Source organism: Stylophora pistillata, chromosome 2, assembly GCF_964205215.1.
Source record: "Stylophora pistillata chromosome 2, jaStyPist1.2, whole genome shotgun sequence".
Taxonomy (NCBI): domain Eukaryota; kingdom Metazoa; phylum Cnidaria; class Anthozoa; order Scleractinia; family Pocilloporidae; genus Stylophora; species Stylophora pistillata.
Window position 1 is genome coordinate 5,749,011 of NC_142520.1, and position 17,802 is coordinate 5,766,812.

Here is a 17,802-nt window from a genome sequence, read left to right on the forward strand (position 1 = left end):
CTTATAACGTAAAATAACAGTCAACGCAAATCCCACCAAATCGCTCAAATTCGCCATTTAGAACCACAGAAACGACAATACACAGCAAGTGAGGTAGTTTTATATTTACTTTGAGCCTTTATATTTTGAACAAACGACCAGATACGCCGCTTGTGTGGGCCCCCTGTTGTCTAATTCTCCAACATTATTGTTTTGTTGATTTTACCCGTTAGATTCCTGATTCATTCAGCTACGTTACGCCCATTCCGCAGATGGCTTACGTATGCGCGAACCCTAGGAGCCTGTACACTCTGTCATTACCCTTGTGGTGTTTTGCAGAGACATGGCAGTTACCTTTAAAATGGTGTCAAGGAACTATATCGATGAAATTATGAGGCCTCAACCAAACTCTTTTTTTTTCCTTTTTGTTTCTTGGTCATTTGAGAGGAAAGCCAAAGTGTTTCACGTAAAGAAGAGAAAAAAAAAAACACTCTCTCAAGGAACATAATAAGATCAATTTATCTATTTGACCCAAGGGTAAGATCTTTGCTGTCTCCGCCTTTCTGAAAACAGAAGCAAATACTACACCGTGGAGTCATTAATTAATCAACGATTCGGAGAACATGGTATGCCACTTTACGCAGTGTCACAGAAAATGCCAAGATCTAATCAACCGTTTGCAAGAAGAAAAGAAACTTTAATAAGCAAATTGCATCATCATCATTATCATCATCATCATCAGCAGCAGTAGCAGAACTTGATTCAAAATGCATAACCATCTCCACTTAACAGCTCAAAGGGGACGATGGAAAAGCACACTAGTGACTACTATAGAAACCGGCGCTATTGTCACAAATCATGGACAATGTACTTACAAACCAACTTAAGGTTTGATTTTAGCTTCAAATCTTTATATATATATATATATATATATATATATATTTGAGACTTGTTTTTTTCCCTCACTATTGTTTTACGAGCGGCTTTTCTGTCATTGGTCCATTTATATATAATACTATATTATTAGCTGTTATTAGTTGTAATAAAATTCGCAACTAGCAATATTTTGCCTGACTATGCCGTACTACGAAATTACACTTTCAGTTACTGTTGTTTTGTACAATGTAACTGATGTAAGAACACCTCAAACTATCGCCTTTTGCCTCATTTTCGCGCAACAAGAATTCGTTTAGTTATTCATTAAGGGAACACATGATCCTATTCTTATTATTTTTTTCCAGCTTTCAAGAATTATCTTAATCATCTCAGGTTTGACTTTAAAAAAGTTATCCTTTATACAATAAGCGCTAGAATAGATCAAAACTTGGCAACTACATGGACGTTTTGTTCGAGACTTTTTTCGTCTTTTCGCCGTCCTTCAGTGGCTGAACGTTTGTTTTTCTAAAGACAGCAATGGCTGTGGCATCCTCATCTACTTCCGAGGGCACTACGGAACTTCGTTTCGTGCTCGTCTCATCAACCATTGCTGGGAAGATGGCCTGAATCCTTCTTCTCAAACGAGCTCTTATCTGTTAATGGCAGGTTAACTTAACCACATTAATACATTTAAGGAGCTCTTCAATCAAAGTCTTTTTGCCTTTGATTTTGTTTTAATATGAATGATCATTCAATATCAGCTAGTTTTCTCAAGCCATAACTGGATTTGAGATCATTCAGTTAATTGGAGCCAATAAAGATAGGTAAGGTTATACAATGTGATAGAAGCTGCGTAATTAGCTTTATAATCTGACAAATCGATGACCGGAATCGTGATTTAGACATCTATGTTCTTTCTTCTTCCCCCCTCCCCCCCCCCTCCACCCTCCTTCCCCTTCCAAATGGACGGGAATTGGTTTCAAAGTAGAATTGGAGCTCTTGCACACTTGTGCACCTCCGTACCCGACAAAATAAGGGAATGCATTGATCGATTTGAGCTTGTAATGCTACCCTTTGATCTAAGTACTAGCCCTGTCCAATAGGGCTTCTTTTCTTTGACAATACACATAAAATAATATAAAACATCACTGACCTCGCTGTTCCTCCCGCAGTGAAAAAGAAAGATGAAGAAACCCTGTTGAATTGAAGAGAAGTCAGAGTTCGTGTCAGGGTATTACGATTATGCAAGGATTTTGGCGAAAACTAATGCAGCTTTTAAGGCATTGAGCTAGAGAAGTAATGTTATCTAAAAATAAGACATTTCTCTTCATGAAGCTTTCTGATGAACAAGATTCCCGGGACTGTACATGTGACAGAAAAAAAACGACTTTTGAACTCTGAATACTTGGAAAAAATCTTACCTGTGTAGAGTTGAAGATCGTGAAGATGTAGGCGAAGGCTTTGTGCAGCGGTAACAGTAATCCAAATAACCACGAGATCCCTAGCAGAGGAATCATAACCACGCATGCTTTCACACCAAGCCTACGAAAAAGTTAGAATCGTTGTGCTATCATTGTCGATATGTAATGAGGCACCGTTTGGTATAGATTATTGTATATTAAGGTGATTTCTCCTTGTTACAGTTACTGACTAAAGATTCCACCTTAAGGAGGTTTGGATCCCAGATTGCAGTTTTCAGACCAAGACCTGATTCCAAGACCCAATAATCCAGAGACCGGATTTCCTTATATGAAATAAGCCATACCTAATTTGTTCGCTGTGTTTGTCTTTCTCTTGTTGCATGTTCGTCATCTCCTTGATGACCCGCCCGAGGATCAGAATGTTGAACTTAAAAGAAGAAAATAAGCTAATGTGAGTCTCTTGAAAGTTTGTCAGTCTCGATAATGATAATCGTGGTTATTGCCACTTACAAATTCAATCAGCACAACAAACACTATGAATATCCAGATCAGACCGTTGGCCGAAGACATCCAGCAGCTGTAGGGAAATTAAAGGAGAAAAATTAAGCCATAAATAAATGCTTTGTTTGTCAATTAATGACTTTTCCATAAGGTCGTAGTAGTAGCGAGTAGGATAAATATTGTAAGAAACATACAACTTTTTTTAGAGACATGTTTCAGCATGCTTATGCCATCTTCAATCAATGAGTAACTGAACGTGAGTAATTAAATAACAAACAAGTAGATGAATAAAATATTTACAGTATGATGTAATACAAAAGTGGGTACTAATTACAGCGTGACAACAAACATGAAAATAAAGGTGTGAACTAAAATGCTACAAAAGTGTTATAATGCTGTACTTGTTTGTTAAGTTCAGGTTTGATCTTATTTATATAAAAAGCTTCTTTGAGTTTTAAATCAATTGAGTTGCTGGCAGAATCCAGAATACTAAAGCAAGAAAGGGAGTATTTGTTCTTACAAGAAGGAGATGTGTTAAAATGCTTAAAAATATGTGAGATTTTATCGCTTTCCGTGTGCTCCTTTATCCTAGTAGAGAAGTGGTGACTAGTTTCGCCAAAATAACGGGAATTACATCCCACATAAGAAAATTGATAAACTACCATGGATTTTACAGCATCAGGAGTACGATCTTCAACACTGAACATGTTTTTAATTTTGAACATTTTTGTAGCATTTTAGTTCACACCTTTAATTTCATGTTTGTTGTCACGTTGTAATTAGTACCCGCTTTTGTATTATATCATAATGTAAATATTTTATTCATCTACTTGTCTCTTATATAATTACTCACGTTCAGTTACTCATTGATTGAAGATGGCAGAAGCATGCCGAAACATGTCTCTAAAAACAGTTTTATATTTCTTACAATATTACATGACTCTTAAAAGAAAGTGCTTTTTGGCATGCTAATATGGATTTGGCGCGCATTTAATGATCGATTATGCCTTTTCTCCTTATTATTGACTGAATTCATGAATAATTACCGCTCAAAACAACCTAGTTTAGACTCTGAATTTTTTAAGTCTTCGATCCCCAAACACAATAACAAAACAAACAACGAAGAAAACAAAAAATGGAGAAAACGTTTGATTTCTATATCAGTTTTGTTCTGCTGTAGCGGGATTGTCTTTTATTTATCTCTTTATTTCTCTATTTATTTTTTATCTCAAAGAATACTTGTTTCAAATCATTTCTTGGGAAGCTGAGTGGGATAACATTAAATCAGTACGATGAAACTCAACTTACTATTTCTCACTCACAAAACTTTCGATACCATCTTTTCCGGCTGCAATACTCAGGGATATGGCAACAATGAGCGCAGGAAGGCCTACAAAATTAGAATTCAAAACTTGTTCTTATCGGCCATGAGAATAATTTTCCTTTTTCATCTCGGATAGTTACCTTTAGCACCGCTATACATAGCTATTTAGGAATGTAACATGCATTATAATTGATACAGTGTATTCCTGGTCTCGTGAACTCGGACAGAAATTTTTACCGGGAATCCTTATGGAACATCGAGGCACAAAAACAGGAGTCAACAAGAACCAAAGAAAAGTTTCTTCGGAGCAGTTGTCCCTAAAACTAGTTGGACCTAATGGTCATGGGTAACAGAGGGGACAGCAGGTAAAACTGTTTATTGAATAATCTAATGATCACAGAATACCTTACCCCACGAGATTCCATGGCAAATTTTTAACTTGTTATCAACGTTGTAAACTTTCACAACAAACAAGTAGAGGTAGATTCCCTCGATTAACATCCAGCAAAAGGCGGCCATCAAGAAATACTGCACAAGGGCCGCCACTGTAACGCAACCTCCCTAAGAAAATGGACGGTGAAAGAGGACAGGTTCGTGTGTGATTCGCATAATTGTTTTATTTGCATGGTGAATATCCATAACGCGTGTCATCCTGACTCTTTTTTGAGAGTGACCAATGGAAAAGCCTAGAAGGGTCCTTTCATTTAGTGGTGGAGTGCAGTTAACTGCTCTTTTTTTTAGTTAGAAAGAAAAAAAATAATATTCGATGAAAATGGAATTAGTTAAATATGTTTGAAAAGCCTTTTAATCGCACTAGTTATATGTACTTCCCAGAAAATATTTGTTTTCGTTCAGGAGATTATTATTTTTTTTCTTATTTAACTCATCACCTCATCCATTTCTGTATTTATTTAATTGGCCCCATCCAATCTTGACGATAAAAACTAAAAACTTCTGAGAATTTTTACCTTGTTCATAGTTGCTCCAATCCCAACAAGAAAGATGATTTGTCCCGCACCAAGAGAAGCGACTAGGCTCACTCGAATCTGGGATAAAGGTCCTCTTATGTCTCTGGAATCGCAAAAAATTAACAAATAAATAGATAGATAAATAATAATAGTAATAATAATAATAATAATAATAATAATGAATAAAAGAAATATGCTTTAAAAAATAATAATCGACTAAGAAAATTGATACACAATGTACAACAGTAGTTGAATTAAGGTAACAACGTATCATTTTACCAGTTTTACTTTTTCTTTCTTTTCTATTAGTAAAAGTTAAAGTATCCCGACAGTGATAAATCAACGAACTCAAGGAAGTGAGCAGACAAGGAGCAACGCGGTTAGTACTGCACGAGTATCACTGGTAACTGACTGTTGATTGAACCCAGCATACTTGTAAACCTTTTTAAGCTCAACTCTCACTGATTTGACTAATTTACTATAACTAATATATATTTCGTATGTCTAACCACTGAACTCACGTGAGAGCAACATAGCTGACTATCGTCAGTGAGATCCCAATAACAGAGAGAGTCAGCCCGATACAAGTAAGAATTTCCAGGGCCTTTTCGTCTTTCTTTAATGGAAATGAAAAACAAAACAGCACACAAAGGTAATAACAATACTTAAAATGAAATCGAAATCTAGATACATCGACCTTACCAAGTTTTCAGTGTACTTCATCATCTAATAATATATTATTAAATACTGGATCATTGGATAATGCAATTGAAGACTTCTTATTGGCTTAGCCATTATAGCATATGAGCCAATATACCATAATCTAATATCTGTACATTGTAGCATCCGGTTCCTTCTTACAAAATAAAGCCGAGAATATTTTTCTAATATCTTGGGGGCGTTTTTTTTAATAACACAATTATTCCACTCGTGCTTGCTGGATATGAGATGATTATAGCCAACGAGTCGTTGGCTATCTATCATCTCATATCCAACGCGCGCTCGTGGAATAATTGTTAATTATTAAAAGCTAGATCATTGGATAATGCAATTAAAGACTTTTTATTGGCTTAGACATTATGGTATATCAGCCAATATACCATAATCTACAAATATGGCAAGCGTACGTGTCAGCTTAAAATTAAAAGGGAGCTAAAAATTTAATAAAATTTAACAATTTAATTTAACGTTTTTAATAAAACAATTACTCCACTCGCGCTTGTTGGATATGAGATGATTATAGCCAACTCGGCGCTACGCACCTCGTTGGCTATCTATCATCTCATATCCAACGCGCGCTCGTGGAATATTTGTTAAGTATTTTAATACGTATTTTCTTAGATATTCGAGTATATCCTGTTGTACAGGGTAACCATAGGCGTTATGGTGACACCTACTTCTGATATACCGGCACTCTCTGGACCAGATGTTGTCTCCAGAAGAACAGCAAAATGAGTCAAATGATTGCAGGTGCACTCTGTTTGGTGTGCATCGCTAGATTTGACAAAGCACCCTTGTCCTGACCAGCCAATGGGGCTGTGGCATAAGAGAGATAAAGTGACAATGAAGTGAGACTCCGATGCACAGGTCATGCAAGTTCAGCCCCATACATGAAATAAGAAATGTCACTTATCAGAGCGAACATTTTCGGCTATTAGAGGATGATCTTATGAAAATTCAGTCATGGCTGGCGGTCAATATTTTATGTTCTTCAGTACACTACTACTATTCGCGTCTCTGACGTCCCTCTATTCGAATATTCCATCGCTCTCGGCATCTAGTAATGCCTTCCACGGGAATGAACAGGCTTTGTATAAGAATGTTCATACTTTGGAATGCTGCGGCGAGCTGTATTTTCCTGCTGGTTGGCGGCAAACGATCCCACACATGTCAGCACTTCGCAGAATCCGGGAAAAAGCATTTACTAAAGCAAAGTTCGAATACTACCCAAAGTCAACTTCTACACATTCTCTTCGAATTTTGGCGCTATCCGGCGGCGTCGAACTCAATCCTGCCGATTTTGCTGGCGGCAACGAGGAAACGAAGACAAAGTCAAGGCTCAAACATCAAAGCAATGTCACCATTGCTCATTTGAATATTCGCTCACTGAAGAATAGAAATCATCACATCTTGGCTAAAGATTTGGGGCTAAAACATAAGCTAGACATTTTCAAAATCTCAGAGTCCTGGCTAGATCATACTCTAACCGATCTGGAAGTACATTTCCCCGGTTATACGCTTTACAGGTTAGATCAAAGTCAAAGAAAAGGAGGAGGAGTATGTGCATTTGTAAACTCCAACTTCAAATGCTCTCGACTGAATGAACCATCTTATATTGCTGAATCGGGATTCCATCAGTTATTGCTCAAAGTGCAAGTAAAGAACTTCAAATCATCTCTTAACTTCACAGCCTACAGACCCCCGAATACTTCTCTCTATTGTTTCGAGTCTGAATTCAGCGACGCGTTGACCTCAGCTATGTCAATCAATATTTCCATCTTTATTTTGGGCGACCTAAATTGTAATCTCCTCAATGCCAATGACACCGGATCAAAATCTCTCCTGGATTTCTGCAACAGCTTTAATCTAACTCAGCTGATTGAAAGACCCACCAGGATAACAGAGACTTCAGAGTCCTGAATTGATGTAATACTCGCTTCCAACAAGAGCCTCATTAGTAAAAAAAAACGTCTTTGCCAGCTCGATAAGCGATCACGATCTCATTGTTGCATCTTTGAACCTCAAGAAACCGAGACCGAGACCTACGTATATATCCAGCAGAAGCTTCAAAAACTTTAAAAAGGATGCATTCTTGGACGACATATCAAATGCCCCTTGGTCGTTAGTAGACGTTTTTGAGGATACGATGATAAACTCGACATTTTCAATTCATTATTTCATCAAATCATCGATCAACATGCAACCGTCAAAACTGTCAAACTGAGAGCTATACCAAACCCTTTTATAGATGATAACATTCATGGTTTAATGAGGACAAGAGAACACTCGCAACGACTAGCTAGAGAATCAAACCACCCAGCTATGTGGTCTGGCTACCACAATTTCAGAATGGACGTCAAGCGGGAAACACGGCTCGCACAAAGGGAACTCGTTGAAAAACAAATAAGACAGAATCCCAACAATACTAGAAGCATCTGGAAAACAATCAGATCGTGTGTTCCAAAAAAGCCCATGAATGTCAAGAGTTTTACTAAAGATGATCAAACCGTAGCAAACGAATTCAACAAGTTCTTTAGCTTGGTTGGGAAATATACGATGGAAAAAAATTAAACCTCTCGCTAACAAATTTAAGTACGCGCCCGCCCCGGACACCTTCATTCCGAGAAACTATCCAACTTCAGAACAGTTCTCTTTAACCACGGTGGAATGCTCTCAGGTTACAGACATTGTTAATTCAATACCTGACAACAAAGCTTCAGGAATTGACAAAGAACCACCTCGTATAACTTAAAGAGAGTTTGCAGCCATAGCTCCTTGTATTGACCTCCATCATTAATGCCTTTCTTAAAAGTGGTGTTTTTCCAGCTTCTTGGAAAATTGCCGAAGTTTTTCCAATTCTGAAGAATGGAGATCATGAAGAAGCTAACAACTATAGACCAATATCGCTGCTCCCAATACTCTCTAAGATATGCGAAAGAGCGGCCTGCATTAAATCAGCTGTCTTCGTATTTAACAACTAATCAAAGAATATAAGCAAAACAAAGCGGCAACAAAAGATGGCATTGCACCGAAACAGCACTGATCTCTACTACTGATTTTATTATTCGCGCGATCGACCAGAAGAAATTCACTGCAGTCGTATATCTTGATATGAGTAAAGCCTTTGACACTATCAACTATGTGATTCTTCTAAAGAAACTAAACGAAATTGGTTTATCATCTTCTGCACTTCAATGGTTCGAAAGCTATCTTTCTCAAAGAAAACAAGCAGTCCACATCAACTCTGTATTATATGATAGATTACCAGTAGTCAGTAGTTTACCACAAGGGAGTGTACTAGGAGCATTATTATTTAGCATTTATGTAAACGACCTATCAAACATCTGCCAGAATTGTTCAACTGAATGCTATGTGGACGACACAAAGTGTCTACTATCCTTTAGTGCGAATAATTCTGCCCAAGCTATAAAATGAGTGAGCTCTGATCTACAACGTACACGCGATTGGTGTTTCGAAAATTGCTTAATGCTTAATCCTGAGAAGACTAAACTGATTGTCTTTGGCAGTCGAAGAATGCCTCTTAAAGCTCCAGACTTTAAGTTGTCCCTGCACGGAAAGGAAATTATCCCAGCTCAAACAGTCAAGGATCTTGGTGTTATTTTTGATCCCACACCCTCCTTTAACAATCTTATCTCTGCGACTGTCTCATCTTGCATGTCGAAACTACCCCAACTAGGTCGCATTAGAGTCGCCTTTTACAAAGATCTGCTTAAAACTATAATTAACGCCCTCGTTTTTAGTAAGATGTACTACTGTTCGTAAGTACGGTCTTCCATATCAGCTTGTAATATTCATAAGCTACAATATGTTAAAAATTTTGCCGCCCGCATTATTTGCAATGTAAAGAGGTACGATCGAAGAGATTCAACCTGTCATACTGCCAATACTTTGCATCTATCATTTATTCGTCCAATATTTGACTATGGTGACACTGTATGGAACTGTTGTGGAGTTAGCAATGCCAGACTGCTGGATAATTTTCAAGGAAGGGCATCCAAAATTATTTCAAAATCTAAGGATAGTGGTCAAGCTTTAATGGATCTTAAATAGCCTGTATTACAATCGATGAGAGACGAACATACTTTTAAACTGATTAATAAATGTATTTCTAGTAACTGTCCTCAATTTTTTAAGAAATATTTTAATTTTAATAATACCAGAACAAGAGAGGGAAATTTTCTTCATTTTCCTCGCGTTAGAACTGAAACAGCCAAGAAATATATATATATATATATATATATAACTAACTGCAGACAGTACTGTTTCGGCCTTCTGGGCCTCATCAGTGCAGTGCTAATGCTAGGATGGAGGAGAACCAATATGGTCACCCCAAACGATCCAACCTTTGTGGTATCGTCTATATATTTTTTTTTATCATGGATGTGTTGTTTATAATAGTCACATTAATTAGAATTTTCTGTAATATTAAAATTTTTGGATCCTATTCATCGGGGCTCCTATTGTTAGCAGAGCTTTACGTTCTGATGGGACTACCCTGATGTTGGAATTTCTATTTATTTTAAATAAAGGTGTCATTCACTCATTTCAACAAAAAGGCAACGAAATTTAGTTAGCCAAAATTTCCTTTTGGCTTCATTTAATTTTGATATGGGGACCGGCGACGCAATTTTCCCTTCCAACTGTAAATGAATGGCAACGACTGTTTCGAAAAATGGCAACAACTGTTTCAAATGGCGACGGCCGTTAGTATACGAAAGGGAAAATTGCACCGGCGACACCGGTCAACATAAGCTATACATTATCCCCACTTCATTTGACCAATGCTAGCCTCGTGATAAGTGTTGAAGAAAGACTAAAGGAAATTTCCAAGCATATTTACCTCTCATGAAACATATTCCAGAACACACACTTTTTCTTGATATTTGAATTCTAAAATGATACAAACAAAGGAAACAACAGCATAAGCAAATTTAATTTCATGCAATTGACTCAGTATCACCTTGAAAAGACGAAGAGTAGTGAGTTTCTTAAGAAAAGAAAATCCCAAGACATGTTACCTTAATGTTTTTGAACTTCAAAGTTATATTTTCCTGCAGTCTCGTGGGCAGAGGAGTTATTGTGGCAGCCATAATAATAGAGTTGACGTCCCTTTCTCGGAGCAATGGAAGTCAGGATTACTAAACTTAAAATGCACGCTAACTACGAGTTTACAAAATAAAGACAAAAAGAATACATTTAAATTATTTAACAAAAAAATCCTTCATTGTTTAGCGTTAAGAGAATTATTCATCTTTTATGCACACAAAGGTGGCAACTGAATTCAAAGTTCAAATTGCTGGGAGACCTGGAATTGTTTAGGGTACTGTCCTCTGTCAGATTAGTAATAAATAATCGATGAAGATCTTTGTAAATCATTCCAAGTACCACTGAACCTTGGGAAAAGATAAACATAAAACAATTAATGAGTTATGGAATATTATGTTTTATCAAATGAAATACGAATCAATGAGAAAACACGAAATGTTGAAATAGATGCTCAAACCATTGTATAAGTTTTTCGATGGAATGCTCAGGAAATTTTGTCCTTTGGATTCCTCGAGGTGAAAGTGGTGGCTTTCATTTTGATGGAAAATTTTCCTTACCAGAACATCTAGGGTAAAAGTGTACAGGATTATGATAGAAACAATAATAATGATGATGATTAATTATAATAACTAAGTTAATAATGATGATAATAATAATAATACATAATAACAATAATACATAACAACATAATAACATAACAACATAATAACATAATAACATAATAACAATACATGTAATAATAATAATACCATAAAAAAAGAAAATCAACTTACAAAAATGTGCGTAATATCGAAGAGCGAAAAAGGTTACCTATCGCTTCTCAAGATGGAAAAAAATAGTCAGGTTTTTATTCGAAAGATATTGAACAGTGAGAACAAAAAAATTGTATTACATGTACGTCGCCCTTGAATTTTATAATAAGGTTGTTCCATACAATGAACATACTTTCATGGTCAGCCCTTGAATCGGTAGAATGATGATGTTGAACGCACTTATTATCTTTAGAGAATGCCTTACCAACGTGTACGCTGCGCATGTTAAATTCAGGTGTTGTGCGATGAAAGTTAAGCTGTGCTTTTTCCAACAAAGATGTCTCCAAAGAGGTCAATTCAAGAAACATGTCCTCTATCTTGTCCTTCTTATTTTCACTTTTGCTGCAAGTCTCGTGGGTAAAATGCTCAGTAATGGACCGCAAAGAATCGAGGATATCCTAAGCAAACGGTAAAATGGTTTAGTTTTCAGAGAGAATTGATAAAGCATATTGATCTCATAATGGCCTTTTATTAATTATCATAACTGTTTCGATCAGCATGTCCGGTAAATAGCTATCGATATTTGATTTTATCAACACAGCAACATACTCCTCCTTTTTAATGTGGGGATAGAAAGGGTTTTGCGTAAAAATGTTTCATGATTAATTTTGATATAAGAAGCACGAACTAACTTCCTGCTACAAATTAAAAGTGATGTATTTACAATGATATAATTAGAATACCTCTTTGGGTGAGTCCATCCCTTTTTGCTGCTCGTCTGTGGGGAAAGAACGAATAAGTAGCACCTGCCATACTCCCTCAAAAAAGGGTTTGTTAATTTAAAGAGAATATGAGAACAATCAATGAAATAAATTGATAAATGAGGAAACACAAATTGATGGATGAGTGGTTGAAATCGAGAGAACGAGAGAACCATTGAAGGTGAAAGGATTGACTGAAGGATGTATGGATAGGAAACTGGATACAATCATACATGATATTTCATTGCATGTTAAAAACAAAAGGAACCTATTACGTACCATCTTGCGTTGCAATATCAAAGAGCTTTATCTCAATGGTATAGACTTTGTAGGACCATTCCCACCCACAGAAATGGACGTGAATGTTATACGGTGTGCCAATTCCTTCAGCATGCACCTTGATATTTGTCCAATGTCCCCTACGGAAGAGTCTGTTAAACCTACGAGCACATTTTTCCTGCCATCGAACAGATTGCCCGAGACAATAAGCGAAGTCTCTGCACCACACCGTACAATATCTTTGGATATAGTAATGGCATCTAATTTTGAACGATGAAAAACCAGTTCCGTTCCCAATTCGCTGACACGTGTCTTTTATCCCTCGAAGTTTCATTTCTGGGTAGCCTCTGGAGCACTGGTTACTACATGTAGGATCTTAAAAAAAGATTGGATTCCATCTTGAAATTTGAAAGAAAATACTTGACTGTACCCAAATTTCAATAACGAGTAATTTTTTTTTTCCCAGTGAACATCCTTTTGGTGACCGTCACGATTGCCATCATTCATTTCAGTCTTTTGCTCGATTATGATAATTCTGAAGTCATTAAAAATAGCAAAGAAATTTTTATTTCATTTACATTTACGTCAGCTGCGAAAACCTTTTTCAAGTATCGTAAACCTTTTCTTTAGTACTCGCGATCGTTGCTTCAGTGCAAATATTTTCAGCTTCAATTATCACTCAACTATGCTTTAAAGCATTAAGCCATCCTCCACGTCTTTATGTGTATTGCTAGAGCATAGAACAAATAATCAGTGTTTGGCGGTGATTGCTTTGATAGAGTAGACTATTCCTGTTTGTATCACACTAAAGGAGAATGAATGAGTATGAAGATGATATTAACCCCTCCCCCCGAAAAAAAAATAAATAAAAAAGAACAACAGAAGAAAGAAAAACTATGAACTCATACTTGAAGAATGGATGTATGGAAGGATGATGCTAAAGAACGAAAAAAAAGTCTAATAAACCGATATTTTTGTTCTGTTGGATGCTTTCTAAAAAATAAGTAAATTTGCCACAGTTTCGGGAATGACGATATATTCAGCAATATGGTAAAATCAATCATGTTACGATGTAAAATGCTATACTATTATGTCCTAGATTTTTGAAAACAACATTCACAACTTTCTTCCACGATAATTGAATATAATGAAAGAAAAAAATTAAATAAGGAGCTATTAAGACCCCTGTCCAAAAACCAATGAAATATAGAAATAAAATGCGTGGTACGTCCTGTCTCCAATAGCCCGCTTAAGGAGCCTCGAAAGGGTTTTCCACAATTAACAGCAAGTGGCAATCAGTAAAAGATATCAGGACTGTCAAACTTATCATCAGGATAATGACTTGACATCTGGATCTATGTTAGGGCAATCTTTTGAGGGGGTTCGTCAGGCATTATCTCTCGCCATGGCAACGGTACAGTAGTGCTAAAAGACCCTCTAAGACTCAGTTTTTGAAAGATATCTCAAAATCCTAGTCGGTGACCTAGTTTTTTTTTTTTTTTCAAATTTCTGAAACATCATCACATTATCTACCTGTATAAGTGATACTAAAAACAACTATCCAGTAGAACTTGAATTATTTTTTAGGCAAATGCTGTTTTAAAATGTAAAAAAATTTCTACTAGATAATTGTTTTTTACATTTTCTTAAGGAACGCGTAATGATGAAATTAATTTGTAAACAAAAAATCAGGGTAGGTCACCGAACTAATTTTCGAGATATTAGTTCATGAACTTAGCAAGCTTTATTTCCGGTTTTTGCAGTTTTAGCTCATACTTTTATATCCGGTCACACGTTTTAAACGATACCGCTGACTCAAGGGCTGATTTTCGCCGGATAAGCCCTTGTCCGCGCGATTAATCGACGGATTCCCTCAGCGCGGAAAAAATCGTTTATCCTGAAGATGGATTCACATTGTTTTGTGATTTTACACATTCCTGAAAAGCGAGTCATCATTTGAGACTCAGACTGCTTACCGTTACGACAGTTGGAAATGAACTCCGGAGAGAAGCTCCGGAGAGAATTATCCAGGGGAATTGAATTCGATATATGATGACAAGTTGATTTTGCAGATGGCACCAAGGCCAGTACTCCATTGAGGCCGTTAAATGTTGAGTTTCTCGTACAGAGATTGTAGTGTAACACGAGAAAAAGCAGCATCTGCCACCTTCTGTTCCATGTTCGTCGAAAGATGAAGCTTTCCATCGAACGTCTGGATGGTATCTTGTCGCTGTTCCGACAAGATGGCTCGATCGAGGGCCTCATTCGACGATGCACATTTACCATGATTGACCGATATAGTTGTTCATGTGCAATTTGAAGTGGAAGAGTGAAAACAATTTGGAGTGAAAATAATTTGCTTTGATGTCTTCCAGATTGTCACGAGCGCCAAACTCAGCGGAAATTAGGGTTTCAAATACATCAGAAATTTGTTGGTCGTCACAGATTTCGCGAATTTCTATAATTTTCGAGGTACTAGAGGTATGATCAAGCCTTGGTTTCATTTTTCTTTTTTTGTCTTTGCCACTGTCATAACCGTGAACTTTCATTATTCCATTTATTTGGGAAACAAAAAAAAAATTGCAATCCTTTCTTAACAAATGCGAGTTTGCATTTTCGTAGTTGTAATTCACAGTTTATCAAAGGAAATATTAACAGTCTTTCTCACAAGTTAAAGATGAATACTCTATTTCAATTTTATCGTCTGTGGTTGAATTATAATTAAAGTCTCATCTACATATTTACGATCTCTTGTTTACTGAAAATTATGTTTATTTTGATGGCAACATTTACACCTCTCCATTTCCGTTAATTAAACTGTCAATGTTTACAATCCTGGATGCAACGAGGATTCCATTTTCCTTTTCATCTTCCAGTGAGTTGTTTAGGAAAGTTTTGGGTCATTTCATTTTATTAGGAATCAAATTTAATGCGAAACAAATCGTAGTACTCAGTACCCTGGTCCCAGAGTCTTTGCTTACTCTTTTCTTACTATTTTCCTTCTCTTTACTTCTCACCGCTTCGCGGCTCGTAAAAACACAGAGAAGAAAAGAGTAAGCAAAGCCTCTGGGACCAGGGTAAGCACTCAGAGGTACCACTTCAATTTTTCGCGGAACGAAGTAAGATCTACCGAATGCACTCGACGCGACTTTATTGATGGGGTGCCGACTTCACCATCCTCGTTTCGCTCGCTAAATAAAATTTTTTTGACCACTTTCGGCAAGAATCGTGCCATCCGAACATTTTCCTATCCGCTTTCAAGAAGTAAAGATTCCATTTTTGTTTCTCAAACAACCACTTCCGCTGGAAACAGTAGAGCTGCCGGCAATTTTGAAACGCTCATGGCGGCCATGCTTGTTTACAACCCGCCCGCGGATCTGATCGCGCGCTCTATCGCTTCTTTCTCTCGAGAGTAATTAGCTTGCGTGTATCTTGGAATCCATTTTCCGCGCGGTCGAAAAAAGAACTTTTTTGAGCCTCCTTAATACAAGGAGTTTTCTAAAAGTTAACAGGGAGGTTACTGTTGATTTTGTTTTTTCGTACTCACCAATGACAAGTGCTAAGAAGAACACCCTCCAGAACATTTTGGCTAGAGATCCCTTTTAAGCTTTAAGTATGAATTCAGCCTTTCTGTGTCTTTGAGATCACCGTTTCGTTAAACGTTTCGATGTGGTCAAAGGATTTGGTCTTTGTCTTGTGGCTGCAGGCAAACGGGACACCCAAGCTTGATCTTCTGAAAACAAGGGAGACAGCAGTAACAAAGTTCCGCGTGAGCGTTTTTAGCACATTATTCCTTGAGGTCGATGGCAATAAATGGACTATTTGGGTCCGTATTTGTTTTATAAATTGAGACAAAACAAAGACATGACATGAAAACTTATTAAATACCAAAATGTCATGAAACTCCATTGGGCATTAGCAGGTGGCAGTTGAGTTAAAAAATGCTTAAAGCGGACGTTTTAGTCTCTTCATTATAGAAGAGCCGACAGTTTTCTCACCTCAGACACATTTTACCCCTTGAGTTTTCCTTACACCGATGTAATGATTTTCAAATTTACCCTTTTTTTTTCTTGACGGATGACCATTCATACAGTCACACTATTGCTTTTCCGGCTTGTTTGAAAATTTAAAATTCACCTGTAAGTTAGGCACACCATTTTAAATTGCTGATGTTCTTGCGTTGATGACATCGTCACCGACAGATGTGTAAAAATGAGGATTAAAACAAAACGATGGATAGACTTTCCAGTTGATTTCCTTAATAAAAAAGCCGAGCAGAATTTCTTAGCTGCATAAGTAACAAACATGAGGCCGAACACGTTTTACTTGTGTGAAGTAAATATTATACAATATTCCAATGGATATTTCATAATATCTGCCTTAGCTTAGGCCACGATATATTTTCATTCTTTATCTTTACGGTCAGAACTGATACTTAAAAAAAACATATTTTTACTTCGAAAATTACAAATCTTAACTCTCTCTAAAACTACTGAATTAGCGTTCTACGAATATAGACCTCCAAGAGAGATCTGCAATTAGCTAAGCAGATAGCCGATGATGAGTTGTCACAGAGCTTTATTATTTTACCGACAGGAAGAGAGATAACAGCTGAAGGTTATTAAAAAAACGTACATAGGTGGCCTCGTGGTTGGTGCGCTCGACTCCGGATCGAATGGTCCAGGTTCGAGCCACCGGCGGGGACTTTGTGTTGTGTTCTTAGGCAAGACACTTTACTCTCACAGTACCTCTCTTCACCCAGGTGTATTACATGAGTACCGGCAACTAATGCTGAGGGTAACCCTGCGATGGACTAGCATCCCATCCAGGGCGGAGTAGAAATACTCCTGGTCGCTTCATGCTATGGAAACCGGAGTTAAGCACCGGACACTGATGGGCCACGGGCTCGTAAACAGACTTTACCTTCTTTTTTCCTTAAGGTTTAAGATTCTACCGTTTTGGAATGAAAGTGAAAAAAAAACCATTTCCCAATGCCGAGGAAATGACAACTATTAGGCCAAGGAGAAAGACAAGAGTGAAGGAGAAATAAAGACGGACTGTCGGATGCGATAATTATCGTTGCTACTTCTTTTACCAACTTCATGCAATATCTGCGAACCCCTCAGTCATAAGATCATGCAATGAATGCAGAAT

The 17,802-nt window shown here is 37.1% G+C and overlaps 1 protein-coding gene across 1 annotated transcript; it reads right to left on the reverse strand.

Annotated features, from left to right (window-relative positions):
* Nucleotides 1–16,238, reverse strand: LOC111347060 (adhesion G protein-coupled receptor D1). The gene is made up of 19 exons (XM_022954318.2): nucleotides 16,192–16,238; nucleotides 15,394–15,396; nucleotides 12,649–13,010; nucleotides 12,352–12,386; nucleotides 11,874–12,066; nucleotides 11,314–11,421; nucleotides 11,116–11,203; nucleotides 10,829–10,919; nucleotides 10,651–10,700; nucleotides 6,467–6,605; nucleotides 5,591–5,685; nucleotides 5,070–5,172; nucleotides 4,512–4,662; nucleotides 4,086–4,167; nucleotides 2,787–2,853; nucleotides 2,621–2,703; nucleotides 2,277–2,397; nucleotides 2,009–2,050; nucleotides 1–1,508 (listed from the first exon to the last, which is right to left on the reverse strand). The coding sequence occupies exons 1-19, from the start codon at nucleotides 16,230–16,232 to the stop codon at nucleotides 1,311–1,313; spliced, it is 2,052 nt and encodes a 683-aa protein (XP_022810053.2). The 5' UTR covers nucleotides 16,233–16,238; the 3' UTR covers nucleotides 1–1,310.
* Between the last annotated feature and the right edge of the window lie 1,564 nt (nucleotides 16,239–17,802).